The sequence below is a fragment of the Hemicordylus capensis genome, chromosome 6 (genome assembly GCF_027244095.1).
Source record: "Hemicordylus capensis ecotype Gifberg chromosome 6, rHemCap1.1.pri, whole genome shotgun sequence".
In the NCBI taxonomy this organism is placed as follows: Eukaryota; Metazoa; Chordata; class Lepidosauria; order Squamata; family Cordylidae; genus Hemicordylus; species Hemicordylus capensis.
The window spans coordinates 50,900,395-50,917,467 of NC_069662.1; the positions used below are offsets into that span (position 1 = coordinate 50,900,395).

General features: G+C 47.2%; 1 protein-coding gene across 7 annotated transcripts in view; it reads right to left on the minus strand.

Annotated features, from left to right (window-relative positions):
• TLK2 (tousled like kinase 2) overlaps positions 1–17,073 on the minus strand; it is an 84,451-nt gene that overhangs the window by 11,697 nt on the left and 55,681 nt on the right. For all 7 annotated transcript variants that reach the window (XM_053262932.1, XM_053262933.1, XM_053262935.1 and 4 more), the window contains 3 exons: positions 16,803–16,941; positions 14,602–14,713; positions 4,327–4,434 (listed from right to left, as the gene is read on the minus strand). In XM_053262932.1, coding sequence (XP_053118907.1) covers positions 4,327–4,434; positions 14,602–14,713; positions 16,803–16,941 — 359 coding nt within the window. The remainder of the gene's footprint in view (positions 1–4,326; positions 4,435–14,601; positions 14,714–16,802; positions 16,942–17,073) is intronic.

Genomic DNA, 17,073 nt, shown 5'->3' on the forward strand with positions numbered 1-17,073 from the left:
AAGTGTCAGTCATTTGGATTGTGGCTCCAGCCTTGGCCTGTAAGCCCTCAGAAACCAGAGCTGCAGCTTGCGCATGCGAAGTCTTGTATACAAAACCGTGGTGGTGCAGGATGCCATCAGGCCAAGAATCACCTGTATAGTCCTTGCCCTCTGTACCGGATTTCTCCGACACAAGAGGATGAGTGCCTGTAGGCGTAAAAACCGTTCTCTCGGTAGAAAAGCCCTCTGGGCCGTCATGTCTAACAGTGGCCTGATATATTGAAGGCTTTTCGCTGGTTGTAAAAAGGACTTTTCCCAATTGATGTTCACGCCCAGATCGTCCAACAAGGTTGTTACCATGTGTACATGTTCCAGCAGTTGTTCCCGCGTACTGGCTGTCAGCAGCCAGTTGTCCAAATATGGATAAATGGACAGTCGTTTTGTTCTGAGATAGGCTATTATCACCGCGACACACTTTGTGAACACCCGCAGGGCGGTGACCAAGCTGAAAGGTTGTATTGATAAACTTCGCTCTCCGTAGTGAAGCGGAGAAATTTGCGGTGGTTCTCCTGAATGCCTATATGAAAGTAAGCATCCTTCAAGTCGAGCGTTGCAATCCAATTCTCCCCATGGAGAAGAGGAAGGATGGCTTGCAACATTGTCATCCTGAATTTCTGTACCTCGATATATTGATTTAGGCCCCGGAGATACATAATTGGTCTTATGCCCCCATCACATTTGGGGACTTGGAAGTAACGAGAATAAAAGCCCGACTGGCTGAGAGCCCACTGGACCGGTGATATCGCCCCTTTCATCAAAAGCTTCTCCAACTCCTCCCTCAGGACAGGGGTTTCTGGAGTGTACTTCACGCCCAGAAACGGAGGGTACTCCTTGAACGCTAGCGCATAGCCCGTCACTATGCGCAAGACCCACCAGTCTGATGTTATATGGTGCCATGCTTGAGCATGGCTTGCCAGTTTGATGGTAACTCTGGCATAGTTCAAGGAGATGGTGTTCCTTGCTTTGATGTTGGTCAGGTTAGGGTTGCTTTGTGGGGGCGAGTTGTATGTTGGCAGTGGGCTCGCCTTTGGATCAAAGCTGCTGCTTTGATTGCGGTGTTCTCTTAGTTTGGCCAGACTGATTGGTTCTGTTCTTGCGATAATAAGGGCGCTTGTTACTGTTCTCAAACTGCTGGTAAGGCCGTCTGAAGTCTCGTTTATCAGATTGCTGGTAACTGCCCTGGCACCTCCGATACTGATTATACTGACTATATGGGCAGTATCTGTTCGTATATCGTGGGTTGGTAAAAGATCGTGCGGTGTTCCGCGATTTCTTCCATTGCTCCATATTTTCATCGGTCTTGTCTGAAAACAAGCCTGCACCATCAAACAGTAGAGTCTCAATCCTATCCCTCATATCCTGCTGTAAACCTATAGCTTGCAGCCAGGCATGTCTTCTCAGAATAATGGACAATGTCAATGTCAGGTGAGTTCCCAACACCAGTCGAGGTCACACGGACAGGTACATGGGAATGCGTTGTCTGAGTCGCTGCTTGGTGCAGGGTGGAAGTAGGAACCTGTGGCACATTAGCTTGTAGGGAAACCGAGCGCTGATGCAGTAAAGGCACCGATGCTTGAACAGTCATCTCTATGCGCTGCACTGGCGTTAAAACCGATTGCACAGCTGTCTCTTTAATAACCTGGGGGTCTGCTCCCTTTCATGTAACCATTCTCTAAATAATGCATAGTCTGCGCCAGGAATTCTCACTGTGTCACCTCAACCACCACTGAGTAAGAGACCTGAGATCGGCGTCCCCTTTGCCGATAATGAAGGTATCTTTGGTATTTGTCCAGGGAAATAAGTCACCCACCTGAAAACCCGTAAAGGTGCCCGTCAAGGGTGTACTTTCCTCAGAGTTTAGCATGCGGGCTAGTCTGTTAGCCTCCTGCTCGCCTTCCCCTGGTGTGGCTGGGGATGGCACTGGCAAAACCTGGACCACTGACGCTGGCTCATCCTCGATGTCGAAGTGCTCAAGCTCGATGTCGGGGTCAGCGTCGAGTTCTGTGTCCACAATCACTGCAACTGTAGATTCCGATGTAGCGATCGATGCCGAAGTCATTGACGTTGAGGGGTGAGCTACGAGTGTGGTCTCGTGTCGATGTCGAGTCTCAGGACTTGAAGCCTGCCTCTCAGACTCCAACCTGTATTCCTTCGATGTAGACCGTTCACGATGTCGACTGCTTCGTGACCGATGCCCAGGAGTCAGAGGAGATTGATAGGGCGTCGGTGCTGGACACAACGATGCCGCTTGATGTCGAGGAATCACATAATCCTGTAGCCCTGAAGACGAAGGGGTATGCTCCGGAACTTGGTCATGATGTTTGTGCTTCTTATGGGAAGAACCGTGCCCAGAAGCGTCACTCTTGTGCTTGCTCTTTAAGCCAGACCGATGATCCTCCGGTCGTTTAAACGTCGACGAGGGTTCTGTTGCTGAGGCACTCGATGTCGTGGCCCTCGAAGCCGAAGCGACCGATGTCGACGAGATCCCTTTCAACTTCCCTGGATGTTTAGACTGCGCTCTCGGCGCAGGACCTGGTGCCGTAGTCTTCTGAGCAGCCTCAGGCAACAATGCATCCTCCATCAAATAGACTTTAAGCCGCGCTGCCTGATTTTTAAGAGTCTGTTTGTTGAATGTAACGCAGACCAAGCAAGAAGCCGTATCGTGCATTTCCCCTAGGCAAAACAAACAGAGGGTATGGCCATCTGTTGAGGGGATCTTCCCCCGGCAATTAGTACAACGTTTAAAAGTTGTCTTGCCGGGATTACTTGCCTTACTCACGCCGCTCATCTTGCCTAGTAGCCGTTCCGTGGTTGTAGTGGGAGGTCCAAGATCGAGGCTGAATCAATTGGATTTAGAAAAGACGTCGTCAAGTCCGTTCCAGAAGGTCAAAACCGTAACAATTTAAAACCAAACCAAAGGGAAATCCGTAAGAATAGTCCAAGTCCGTTCTCCAAAGTCCAAAAAGCCGTAAAACAAATAAACTTTTCACGAGGAGCAAACAGTCTCCGAGTACTGATCGCTATGGCGGTCAGAAAGAAACTGAATATGGAGACGCCTAACCACTGCTAGAGGGTACTGCAGTCACGTGCAGTGGGCGGTTGGCGTTGCGAGGAGCTAACGAATTCTTCCCGAAGCTGATCTGCGCAGGCACAGAACCCACTACTTATGAATGTTGGAACCACTAACCAGATCAACATTATCTGTTCTTTTTAAGGTGTTAACATCTGAAGTGTTGCCTTATGCCTCAGTAGGAACAAGATGTGAAGCAAGTCCCAACTCACAAGAGGCTTTGGTTATTCCAGAAAATATTCAGTGTAGAAAAGTCTGAGAGACGGAATGAGGTGGACCTTACCCATTCCTGTTGACCCATTATGTCATGAAACTGCAGGGGAGGGGGTTTCCTGTTTTTGCAGGCTAATGAGCACTTTGACACCCTCAGTTTTGGTGCCTATCTACTTCAGCCATTTCCCTTTAGCGCCAAACCATAAGTTCCTTTTTATTGCTCAGCCCAGACAGTAGAGGTCTCCTCTTGTGAGCCTTTCACCTAGCATGGAAGCAGCTCAAGTTGGTTTCCTCCTGCAGTGGGGAGCCCATCACTGCATTAGTCAAATGACCATTTCAGCCAGTGGCCTCCTTACAGCTCTCTGAGCGGTGAGAGGTACAGCCAGCAGCAGTGAGAGTAGGCTGCTTCCAAGAATGAGTGACCAGTGAATGCCAAAGAGGTTATAGGTGCCAAGGCCCAAGCTGGCAGCTGAAGGGCACAAAGGCTGGCTTCAGAGGTTTGTAAGACAAGAGAGAGAGTGCTGCTTCTCACTGGTTGCCTCCTGAGGAGCTTAGGTTTTGAAGTAAAACTTGGCTGGCATATTTGTCAAAGTCCTTTCCCAGTCTACATATTTTTGCTACTGGGCATGAAGCAGCACATACTTTCAACCAAACTGAAAGACAGTAATCTCCCTTTTCCCTGCCATGAAAAAATGCCAAACTTCTAACTAAGAGAGAAATAGAAAAAATGTTATGTTGAAATTAACTCTAATTTCCTATAAGCCAGACACTCTCTAAGCTACAGGCAGCTCTGCAACCTTAGCAAGAGAACCACAGAAGGATACTCTTCCCTTCACCACTTCTCAGTGGAAGTTTGAAGCCTCTTCATCCTGCTTCCTTTGGGGGATGGGAGAAGTCACTTACAATGCTCCCGCCCGCCCGATCTGAACAAGAACAAAGTCAAGCCAAGTAAAGGAATGTAACCAGATTCTTCCCAGCCTTCCCAAATATAAGCCTTTCCTTACCTTTGCTTCTGGTGTGACCACTGGCTTTGGAGGAAACTGCACCTCTGTAGCTTTAAGGATTGTGTTCTCCTGCAGAATGTCTTGTTGTGACTGGTTGTGTCCAAAAGGCTAACAAGGAAGATGAAACAGTTTTTATAAAGAACTGAAAATCAGTTGGGAGAGCGAGGAAATAATTAAGGGTGTGTGTGTGTGTGTGTGTGTGTGTGTGTGTGTGTGTGTGTGTGTATACGCACACACAGCATGTTGTGTGAGAATTAATCATGTTTCAAAAAGGGGAATTCAGGTGGTTTCACAGAAACCCAGCAATGCCATCTTAAAAATATATAAAATAAAAGGGGGAAAAGATACACAAGTGATGTTTGCTAAAAATAAAAGCCAGCAAAACTGTTGAATGTTCGCTGAGAAGGTGGTGATAGTTATGGTCGATCCACATGAATCCCAGTTTTTGCTGTAATGTATCTGCTTCCTTTTCATTTTCCTAGAAGCACCAACTTTCCCTTCCCAAAGCCCAACCAAGTTACATGGCAGAACCTAGAACAATAAGTAAATGTTTAGGGGTCAATGACTGGAGTCCATGAAAGGTTAATGCAGGAAAACAAGTTGCTTACCTCTAACAGGTAATCCAGTATAATTCACAACATGGTAAGGCGCCTGTGCAGTAGCCTCCGCGGAAGGATTTCACAGCTCCCCAGGGTGTTCTGTAGCTCTGCCTTTTGCGCACAAGGCACACTTGGTATTTCTGGCAGCAGTGTGACATTTGCTCAGTTCCTGAACGATCACTGGTTGCTAGCCACTCCTCCTCTGCCAAAAGAGAGAGGATGCCATGCAGAGGCATCCAAAACTTCCTTGGAGAAATGAATTTGTTTAGATGATGCAAGTCTAGAAAGGGGCAATGGCCCCCATCCCTTTTTGGGACCTAAAAATATTTTGGGACCTTAGGTCCTTCAGTGACATGAGTTCTATGATAAACAGGTTGCTTACCTGTAACTGATGATCTGGTAGAGATCCGTCGATATCCATAAGAATGGGTTCTGCGCCTGCACAGGAGCCGCACGGTAGCTACGTCTGAGCTCGTCGAAGCGCCCAAGCCACGCCCTCACGCTGCTGCGTGCTATATAAGGTGTGGCTGAGGCACGTAGCCCCTCAGTTCTTGGACGATCGCCGTGGAGGACGATCATCTAGCAGGTAAGTTCATCCATGATGAAAGAGAAAGAGATTCCAAGAGGAGAAAGCCACACACCTGTACGCACATAGACGCAGCACTACTGCAGAAGGGAGGTCGGGAGGGTCTTATGGATATCGACGGATCTCTACCAGATCATCAGTTACAGGTAAGCAACCTGTTTATCTGGTTCGAGATCCGTCGATGCCCATAAGAATGGGTGTTTAGCAAGCTCCATTAGGAGGAGGGAGCAGTAGTAGTTAAAATAACACCTGTTTCAATACGCTTCTCCTGAAGGTAGCCTCCGCAGCACAGCGTACATCTATGGCGTAGTGTTTTACAAAGGGGGATTCTGAAGACCAGGTAGCAGCCTTACAGATGTCCCTGAACGAGACTCCGGAAAGGTGTGCAGCAGAGGAAGCCTGGGCCCTAATGTAGTAGGCTTTAATGGCCTCCGGAGGTGGTTTATCCTGCAGACGATAAGCCAGTAGAATAAGTTCCACCAACCATCTAGACAATCTTTGTCTTGAGATAGGAGAACCTTTACTCAGTCCTTTATAGGATATGAATAGTCGAGTAGACAATCTGAAGGATTTCATGCGGTCCATATAGTATAGGAGGGTGCGGCGTACATCCATAGCATGCAATGATTGCTCCAGAGCAGAAGTAGGGCTCCTGAAGAAGGTCGGTAAGATGATATCCTGGTTCAGGTGGAAGTTAGAGACAACTTTTGGCAAAGATGCAGGGTCGAGACGCATGCAGACCTTGTCTGGATGAAATATTGTATAGGGGGAGTCTACTCTGAGAGCTGTCAGTTCACTTACACGTCTAGCTGACGTGACTGCAATCAGGAAAGCTGTCTTCCGAGAAAGTAATCTTAGGGAAGAGGTGGTCATGGGCTCAAAGGGAGCTTGAGTCAGCGATGACAGAACCAATGATAGGCTTCATGGTTCCACTGGGGTCTTGATCAAAGGGTAAACCCGTGACAGGCCTTTCAGGAAGGCTTTGCTCAGTGGATGCGAAAATAATGTACTTCCATCACTTCCCGGGTGGTATGAGGACAAGGCGGCTAGATGGACCTTTAGGGATACATTAGCAAGACCCTTAGCTTTCAAAGATGTAAGGTATTGTAGAACTTCACGGACTGAAGCCCGCCTAGGAAGGAATACTTTGGTGCGTGCGTAGGACCTGAGCAGCACCACTTGTTCTTGTGGTTTTGGCGCGTAGATTCCTTTCGCTATTGAGCAGAATATGAGTTAGCAGACTATCCTCCACATGGTTAGGTGGAGGGTTTGGACGTCTGGATGTAGAATGAGACCCCCATCTTGAGTGAGAAGATCTTGACGGCGAGGTAGGTGTTTGTAGCAGTTCTTTGCCAGTCTGTGTACTTGAGGAAACCAAGACTGTCTTGGCCACCAAGGAGTCACTAGATGCAACTGGTTGGGTTGGACAGAAGATGGGCTACCACTCTGGGTATTAATGGCAGAGGGGGGAACATGTAAGGTGTTTCCAGGGACCAATCTAATTGAAAGGCATCCCCGAGTGAAAGACTGTCGTGACCCGCCCTTGAGCAGAAGCGGTCACATTTTGTATTCTCCAAGCAAGCAAAGAGGTCCACTGTAGGCATCATCCATCGGTCGAAGAAAGGGGTTATCACTTCTGTCCGGATTTCCCACTCGTGTTGGCGGTCCTGCAAGAAGACCCAGCTGAGGTTGTCCGCCAGGGTGTTGTCCAGACCTTTGATGTTCACAGCTATGGGATAAATTCGGTGTAGAATACACCAGTGCCACATCTGCACACTGAGAGCACATAGGCTGCGGGAAACTGTCGCTCCTTGGCGGTTGATATAAGCCTGTGCAGTTGTGTTGTCGAGGTGAATTTGGACAACTTTCCCCTGAAGGTTGGGCAGGAAGGACTGTAATGCCTGGAAAACAGCCAGAAGTTCCAGGAAACTGATGTGTAATCTGGCTCGTTGTGGGGACCACTTCCCCTGGATCTTGTGGTTGTCGCAATGGGTTCCCCACCCTTGGAGTGAGGCATCTGTGGCCATCCAAATTGTAGGCGAGGGGGTCTGGAAGGGCACTCCCCCGAGCAAGTTCTTGCGATTTGTCCACCAGGTAAGCGATTGAAGAACCCGTGGTGGAAGCAGAAGGCGCCTTGCTTGACTGTCCCTGATGGGATGAAACATGGACAGGAACCAGAGTTGAAGTTTTCGCATTTTGAGTCTTGCATAATGGATTACTGTATTGCAGGACGCCATCAGACCTAGGAGACGTTGAATCACGTGGGCTGGTTGAAAAGGTTGTCCCTGGATTTGAGAGATGAGATCTTGAATGCAGGCGAATCTGTCGTCCGGTAGGAACGCTCTCTGTTGTACAGTATCCAGGGTCGCCCCTATATAGGAGATTATTGGTGCTGGGTCCAGACGTGATTTCTTCCAGTTTATCTGGATACCCAAATCGTGAAGTAGGTCCACTACATATCGGATATGCGAAACTAATTCGTTTCTTTCTCTTGCAGTCAGGAGCCAATCGTCTAGATACGGATAGACCGACACACCCTTGGTCCTCAGGTGAGCAATCACCACCGCCATACACTTTGTAAAAACCCTTGGGGTGGTGGACAACCCGAAGGGCAATACATTGTACTGAAACACTTGGTGGCCGACGGTGAACCGTAGGTACTTGCGATGACAAGGGCATATGTTGATATGGAAATAGGCGTCCCTGAGATCCAGCGTCACAGCCACTTTCCCCCCTGGAGTAGCGGGAGGATCTGTTGCAACGCCATCATATGGAACTTTTTGACGTGGATGAATTTGTTCAGGCGGCGGAGATCCATAATGGGTTGGATACCCCGTCCCTTTTGGGGATCTGAAAATAACATGAATAGCACCCCGTCCGTCTGTCTGCCCATGACACTGGGGCAATAGCTCCTTTCTCCAGCAACTCCCTTGCTTCTTGAAGCAACAGCTCTGAGGGGGGAGTGAGTTTTATCCCCGTAAAGTACAGTAGAGACCTACATTCGATCGCATAGCCAGAGGTTATGATTTTCAGGACCCACCGGTCTGATGTTATGTGGTGCCATGCGGGGGCATGGCTTGCCAGCCTGATAAAGGGCTGGGATGGAAGGTTGGAGTGATCTGTCATAGCAAGCAATAGCAATAGCACTTACATTTATATACCGCTCTATAGCCGGAGCTCTCTAAGCGGTTTACAATGATTTAGCATATTGCCCCCAACATTCTGGGTACTCATTTTACCGACCTTGGAAGGATGGAAGGCTGAGTCAACCTTGAGCCCCTGGTCAGGATCGAGCTTGTAACCTTCTGGTTACAGGGCGGCAGTTTTACCACTGCGCCACCAGGGGCAGATGTTAGAGCCCCCGCTGGCAGGAAAAGGGGGATGTGTGGAGACAGGAAGTTGAAAGGTGTCAATGGGCGATCCACAACTTCAAAGACGCTTCTGGGTATCCTGTGGCTTTGTGCGTTGGGATTGAGGAGCCTTTTTCTTTTGATAGAAAGGGCGACAGTGGTAAGAAGAGTAGGGTCTCCTGAAATAATGCTTATCCTGATTTTTGTACAAGGAACGGAACTTGCCATAGTTGTTACGGTATGAGGACGAAGATGTTGAGGTGAAGGGATGGGAGGTAAAGGTCTTTGCGGTGAATTTTGATTTTTTTAGCTGCTCCATAGTTGAATCAGTTGTTTCACTGAAAAGACCAGAGCCATCGAAGGACAACCCCTCTATCTTGTCCCTCATGTCTAACTGGAGGCCAGTCGATCTTAGGCAGGCATGCCTCCTCAATGTTATTGCTGCAGTCATTGCCCGTGATTCGCTTTCAGCCAAATGCTTGGCAATACTAAGTTGTCTGCGAGTCACGTCTCCTGAGCTCTCTAGGGTATGACGGAACGTGGTTTTAAATTCCTCAAAGGAGAATGAATCCAGGTCATTTTCTAACAGTTCCCAGAGTCCATGCGTATACTTAGCAGTGCAGGCTGCATAGTTTGCTACTTTGATTGATAGGCAAGAAGTTGAATAGACTTTTCTTCCTAGCAAGTCCAGTTTCCTACCCTCCTTGTCTGGAGGAACTGTGTATCTTTTGCCAGACTTGGATGCTGTGGCGCAATCGATCACCAGAGAGTTAGGTGCTGGGTGCTTTAGAAGGTAACCATTGTCTTTGTCTTGAATTCTGTAGAGCTTTTCTAATTTTTTTGAGGTTGGGGTAGAGGTATGCAGTACCCCCCAAGCGCATTTAGCTGCTCTTGTGATGACCGGTAACATTGGTAGGGCCACAGGGGCCGTGGATTGTGATTTCAACATAAAATTATACACTGGGTCATCAATGGTGGCCAACTGCGAACGGATATCCAAACCTAGAGCATCAGCCATGGCACGAATCTGTTTATGGTATGCCTTGAGTTCATCGTTAGGAGAAATGTAGGTTACTGGCACCACATCTGTAGGTGGTTCCACAATAGAACTAGCATCCTCTGGATCAGATTCAAAGTTGGAGGATCCGTAATGCTCTGAAGGGGAAGCAGGTGGCGGATGATCATCTTCATTTTGGCGTGAAAGGGTTTGTGTTACAGACGTAGCCAGAGGTGCCGACAGTGCCGTCTGTGTGGATGCAGAAGAGAACTGAATTGCCGGAGTTTGTGTAGCCCGTTGGGCAACTGCCAGGTGGCACGTCTGAGTGGCCACCATCAGAAAGGTGGAGAGGGGCCGAGCAGGTGTAACTGGTCTCCAGGGCCTGTCACCCTCATCTCTAAATGGGCCAGCAGGAGAAGAGATGCCCAAAGAAGGGTGGCGGTAACCACAAGAATGCCAAGGCATTTGCGGGCGCAGATGGCTGGGCGATAGTGGAGCTGGATGTTGCGACGCAGGGGCCGTCACATGTTGAGGAGGTTCTAGGTCCACTGATGGGAAGCCAGTAAATGTCGAGCGTCCACTTGATGTTGAATCCAAGAATGAGAGGAGAGAATGAGTAGTCGCTGGAAGAGATTCCTCCGCATCGGCACCGATGACTTGGAAGGGTGGTAAAGGTGCTCGATACCGAGGAGTGACCTGAGTCAATGCTGAGAGGATTGGAGTATGTAACATGGATGGTACAAGTACTGTAGCCTGTGGCGTCGAAGGGGAGGCCGACGATGCTAAAGGCGTTGGAGCTGGAGAGAGAGCTCTTGCTGTCGGCATAGAAATCGGAGTTGGTGAAGAACGAGGGAGATTCAAAGCTCGATCGGCGTCGAACGAAGTTGATGTTGACTTGAGAAAAGCACTTGAGGGGTGCTCAGTGTCAATTCCTATCAATGTCAACAAGGTGATAACAGGAGGCTGGTGTGTCGAGGGGGCATCGACGTCGATGATTATTGGTGTCGAGGGAGTAACTAATACATCAGCATCTAATGTAGGTAGCGCTGTGGGGTCCCCTGCCGTTGAAGGCGCCAAAGGCGCAGGAGTGCAATCCGATGTCAATGGTTGAGCCACGGAAGGGGACGGTGCACGTTCTTGTGGGCTCTCTCGGTCTCTCTGACGTTTGGTGTCATGCAGAGTGGAGTGGTCTTCAGACCGACGTTTTGAAGCCTTATCACACTCTTTTGAGTGATGGGAAGACTTCGAGGCGGACGAGGAAGACGCAGTAGAAGACTTGGATTCCCTTGCCGATGTCAGTGTCGAAGACTTCTCACATGTCGAGCGTTTCCCCGATGTTGAATAACTTTTCGATGCCGACATTTTCTTGGTGGAATCAGTGTCAGAGGATTTCTGACCGCTCGATGCCGAAGAGAGTTTTGCCGTCTTTTGCGCTGGTGTGGAATGCGCAGCAGACGTCGAAGGTCGAGGTGTGGCCGGTGTTGAAGGGCTCAAAACTTCATCATAAATTGCCTCACGAAGGCGAAGAGCCCAGTTTTTTCGCATCTGTTTCAAGAAGGACAGACAGATCTTACATGAGTAGACGTTATGTTCCTCACCAAGGTACAACAGGCAGAGGTCGTGGAGGTCTTTGGAAGGCAATTTTGCCCTACAACCTTCGCACCATTTAAATGATTTCTTTCCGTCAGCCATAATCAAGGTCAGAGCCGTTCCGCGTTCGTCTGCCAGAAGTCACCGAAGCCAGTCCTAGTCAGAGCCAAAGAATCACCATCCGCCGTTCTGTAGTCAGATCCAACGAAGTCCGAATTTCCAGTCCGAGTCAAAGAGGGTTAATAGGATGAACGAAAGAGGAACTTTCCGACGAAGAGGCATAGACCGCAGGTCCAAGACACAAGGCGGTCGGAAAAGACCTGAGGGACTACGCGCCTCAGCCATGCTTTATATAGCACGCAGCAGCGTGAGGGCATGGCTTGGGTGCTTCGATGAGCTCAAGCATAGCTACCGTGCGGCTCCTGCGCAGGCGCAGAACCCATTCTTATGGGCATCGACGGATCTCGAACCAGATCCTTCACTTCTTTGTCTAGTGTAGGAGTCAGGTGAATGTATTTTACCCCTTGAAAAACAGGGCTGGTGGTAAATTTGATTGCGTATCTGGCAGAAAGGATACCTAACACCCCGGTGTTGGATGTAATGCAGCAAAAACTGTGGAGAAAGGGGAGAGTCCAATAGCTGAAGGGTGTCTTGAAAGGGATGACTGAGGAACAGAGTGGTCAAAAGGTGGTTTGTCCTGGATTCTTTGATTTTTGATGCTGCCTTTGTTCGAGACAGTAGGATCTTTTTCGTGCATACTGGAATTGTTTCTGGTAGTTTCTGTGGTCGAACTTACCTTCATCTGGTGTAATTTTTAAACCCATGGATGTAGGATTGTGAGTCAGAGGGAGTTGTGAATGTCTTTGCCATGTATTTAGATTTTCCCCATTGTATCATCAGTTTTAGAACTAGAACAGGCTGTCTCCCTCAAAGGACAGGCCCTATATTTTCTCTCTCATGTCCATTTGGAGAGAGGTAGAGCAAAGCCAAACATAGTGTCTTAAAGAAATAGCTCCTGCAAGCCATCAGGACTCAGTTTTCGTCAGATGTTTGGCTGTGCTTAGGTGCTGAAAGGTAACATCAGCAGAATTTACAACAATCTTGTTGAATTTGAAACAAGGGCTCTGAAGCATCTTTCATGCCCTCTAAGGTGATTCCAGCAGGGATTCCCAGTTGTTGTTAACTACAACTCTCAGAATCCCCAGCTGCAATGGCTTTTGCTTGGTGATTATGGGAGTTGTAGTCCACAACATCTGGAAATGTTAGAGGGAACACTGGATCCCAGATGGAATAGTGATATTTGGCAATTTTCAATTGAATGGAGATTTTCAAGCATCTAGAAGTGTGAGAGGAACTGAAGGGGCTTCCCAACCTGACTTAGTTGAATTGATTAGAACTGGCAGTATGGGGAATGCTGCACGTTGAATCACAGAGGAAGAAGACATAAAGTCATATAAAGGATCTTTAACTTTGGGAGCTGGGGATGTCAGCTCCAATCCCAAAACTCTAGCCATTTCAGTTATTTGTACATGGTAAAATTTAATCTCCTCCTTCGGAGAGTCAGGACATTTTTGTCTGGCAAGGGACATTCTGTTAAGAAAGAGTCTGCCTCAGAATCAGAAGATGAGGTATAGTCATTATCCAAATTTGCTTTGTCATGAAATTTGCTTTGTCCTGTTCAGCTGGGGTGGAAATGATCTGAACATCCGGCAATGTAGTGAGAATATGTACATCCCTATTAGGAACTGCTCTGCAGGAGGTTGTGGGAGAGGGGGTGGATCCAGAACCCTTTTAAAAAAGGCATCATGTCCCTTCCGTAGATAGGAACAGAATCGGCTCACAATTTCTGTAGTTTTCATATACAAAACTCATCATAGTCGTGGGGTAAGCCCGGGGAGGGGATATAGCAGGAATTCCTGCACCTCCCCATAGTATCGATAGAGTCATGGTCTAAGGCTCCAGGGAAGCTCCAGTAATGCATGTATCTTTTTGGTGAGGTTCTTCAGAAATTATAAATAACTCTGGTGAAGAAGGGAATGAAGATCTAGATGTGGCTGGCGTGATGTGTTGGACCACAGGAGAGAGAATGCGATGCTGAGCAAGAAAGGTTCTAGCCGCAGGAGCCAGGCTCAACATCTGTGATTGGGATGACAACCACGTAGCTGATGGATGGGTTTTGCTTCAATAGCCACTGATCTCGATCGATGCGCAGACTACAGCGTTGAGGTCGACAACATCTATGATGTCAAAGAAGAGGTCTTACAATGCTTGGAAGCAGAACAGGACACCAGGTCATCCTCTTGGTATTTCTTTTTTCTGGGATTTATGACAACTGCCCTCAGAAGGTCCATGGAATGGGAGGCTCTCTGTGGCAGCAACTTAGATTCTGAAGTGAACTGGGCATTTTGATGGAAGGTTGATACTGACGGGGTCGCTACTAAGGGGGAATGCAGCATAGGAGTAGCAGAGTGCAAAGTACTTTCATACAAGGCAGACCTGTCATAACTCCCTACCTTTGAGTCTGCTTAGAGAAGGAAAGACAGATCTTACAAGTAAGAATGTTGTGGTCCTCTCCTAAGTGCAGCAGACAGCGTTTGTGTCTACTGGACAATGGGAGAGGCCAAAAAACCTCTAATCAGTGAAGAACCATTAAAAGAGTCAGAGTCAAAAGTTAAAGTAATGGAAACAATTTTTTCCCTTCTCCCTAGGAACTGAACTTGAAAGAGGAGCCCGTGAACCAGCGAGGCGCATGCACTGGCAGTTGAGAAGGAACTGAGCAAATGGTCCTCTGCCACCAAAAATAGCGAGCGTGTCTTGCTCATGAATGGTGGAGACAGAGTCTTTTGAGGAGCTCTGAAATCCTTCCAGAGGCTACTGCACAGGCACATGACCCATGCTGGGAATGTTCCTGGATCACTTCAAAGATCAGTTGCTTCATTTCCCAAGTATTGGAGCCTTTGACAGCATTTAGTTCAGTATCTTGAGAAGTCCATCCAAAACCATGAGATTTTAAAAAAATTATAAAAATTTAAAGCCGGAAAATAATTTACATAGCCACACTTCTGGATAACCCCCAGTGCTGAAGAAAGTAATGGACAGCTTCTAACTATGGTTCAGTTGTCCTAAAAATAACAACTGAATTTCACCGCTTACCTTTCTGCCATAGAGGCACTGGTAGAAGATTACTCCCACAGACCAGACGTCAACTTTATTTGAAATCTTTGGAGGCTCTTTTCCAACTACAAAACACTCAGGTGGCAAATACCTAAGAAAGAGAACGATGATCAACTGTAGAGAAGTGTTCATTTACACAGAAGTCCCCCTCTTTCCCCATTCCCAATCTTTCATGCTGCGTGACAAAATTTACTCAGTGATGACCAAGGAGCTTTATATTGCCAATCACGAGAGTCACTTAGTATGTTAAAGAGTTCTTGCCAGTTACATTAAAGGATAGAATTTTCTTAGCCTACTTTCCAGTAGGCTTATGAGATCACTCGGCATTCCGTTTGTGTATGTCTTCTCCCCCGCCCATCAACTTCGCAACGCCTTGACCAATATGAACCAAATCTTGTATGGACACATCAATGGCGAAGTTTGTAATGATGATATCCACCCCGATGACCACTTGTGCCATGTTTGAGGAGCAAGAAGTCCAACTGGTGGACTGTAACCAATCCGAACCAAATTTGGTACAGTTGTAGGGATAGTGAAAGGTAAGTAGGCAGATTAATTCTTACTAGAACTTGTTTTTATGCAGCATCAGCAATGTGCATGGCACTTATCTAAAATTAACTGGTTGAAATTCAGTCTCCCCTTTTGTTTGCTAAGTCATTTCACATATTGCTTGTTTTAAAAAGGTACACGAGGACTCTTACAAGCAACTCCTGCTTTCCAGAAGTCCCTAATAAAAAAAGCTCCACTAACTTTCTACATGGAAGCAGGTCCTAAGCTGCTCTCAGATTCTCAGTCAATGTCCTTCTCTTGCAGAATACAGCACAATACAAATTACTATCCCTGCTAACTTTTAAAGTACTGGCTCCCATATTTTGCAGGGGGAGAGCAACAGTCTAGTCAGCCCCAGCAGTGTCCCTCTAGCAGTTCTTGCTGGCGTCTCCCTTATATTTATTTTTATATCGTAAGCTACTTCAGGACAGGGAACCATTTCCTCATTACTTTTGCTATGTAAATTGCTTTATGAATTTTGTTGTTGCTGTTGAGAAGTGAGAAGTGTTCTAAATAATAAATGATTTTATGGCAGGCCTCTTTCCCTGTGTTCCACTATGATCCTCAAGATCAAACATCAACATTATTATACATCCAACACTGATCAAGGACACTTAGAGATGTGTTCTCAGCAGCTGCTTTTACATACACAAAACTTTTTTCTTCAGAAGGCTGTCAGAGCCCTAGCCTGATCACATCTTGGAAGCCATGGGAAGGGATTTGGCAGCTGGAGTTAAGTAAGAAGACTAAGGTATATGCTATTTTTAAATGTTCTTAAAAAACAACTCATTATCTACTCTGGTTATCTACAATAGGGCAGGATATATGCCAAACATCCATCAGAAAAATGATTTAATGAAAGATTTAGCTCACAAGGGAGGCCCAAATAGCCAACACTCAATCGAATAAGTGTTTGCTTGTCCACTGAACATTCAGTGAATAGCTGATAGATTCATAATGCAGGGTCTAACCAAACCAATCACTGTATCTAGAGGGGGGGAAACTTACCCCCAGGTCAGAACAGCAAGTAACTGGGGGAAATACTATTTCCCCCATCAAACAGGAAATTGGCTCACTCAGTTGAACCATCTGTTCTTCTCAGTTGTTGTACTGTCATTGTATTGTACTGTCACCTCTTGCATGAGGAAAGTGTCTTCATTTGCTCCTGTTCTCTGAATAGGATTGTTTGGCAGAATGCAAATCACCATTTCCAAGCAGTTGGCTTTTGGGGAGGACAGGGGTGCAAAGAGGAAGGTGACAACTCTTTACTTCGGAACATAGGAAGCTGCCATATATTGAGTCAGACCATTGGTCTATCTAGCTCAGTATTGTCTTCACAGACTGGCAGTGGCTTCTCCAAGGTTGCAGGCAGGAATCTCGCTCAGCCCTATCTTGGAGAAGCCAGGGAGGGAACTTGAAACCTTCTGCTTTTCTCAGAGTGGCTCCATCCCCTGAGGGGAATATCTTTTAGTGCTCACACTTCTTGTCTCCCATTCATATGCAGCCAGGGCAGACCCTGCTTAGCTAAGGGGACAAGTCATGCTTGCTACCACAAGGGGCAGCAACAAATACTCTTATATTGTTCCCAGAACTATGACATGGGTGAGGCACATACAGTTCAGGGCACTCACCAGTAAGTGCCAGCCCCTTGCGATGTCAGTTCCATGCCATCAACAGAGTTGTAGCTGTCATCATCCATGATCTTGGAGAGGCCAAAGTCAGTGATCTTAATTTCACCACATGCAGTACCATTCACCAAGAGGATGTTACCTGGAGAAAGGAAAAATATTTTAGGTGAACATGTCTATTACATATTGGGAGGAAAGTGATGGGCTGGCATAAACAAGAATGCAGAAAAAAACCAGTCACACAGTTATTTTCAGCCAGCACAACAGACCACCA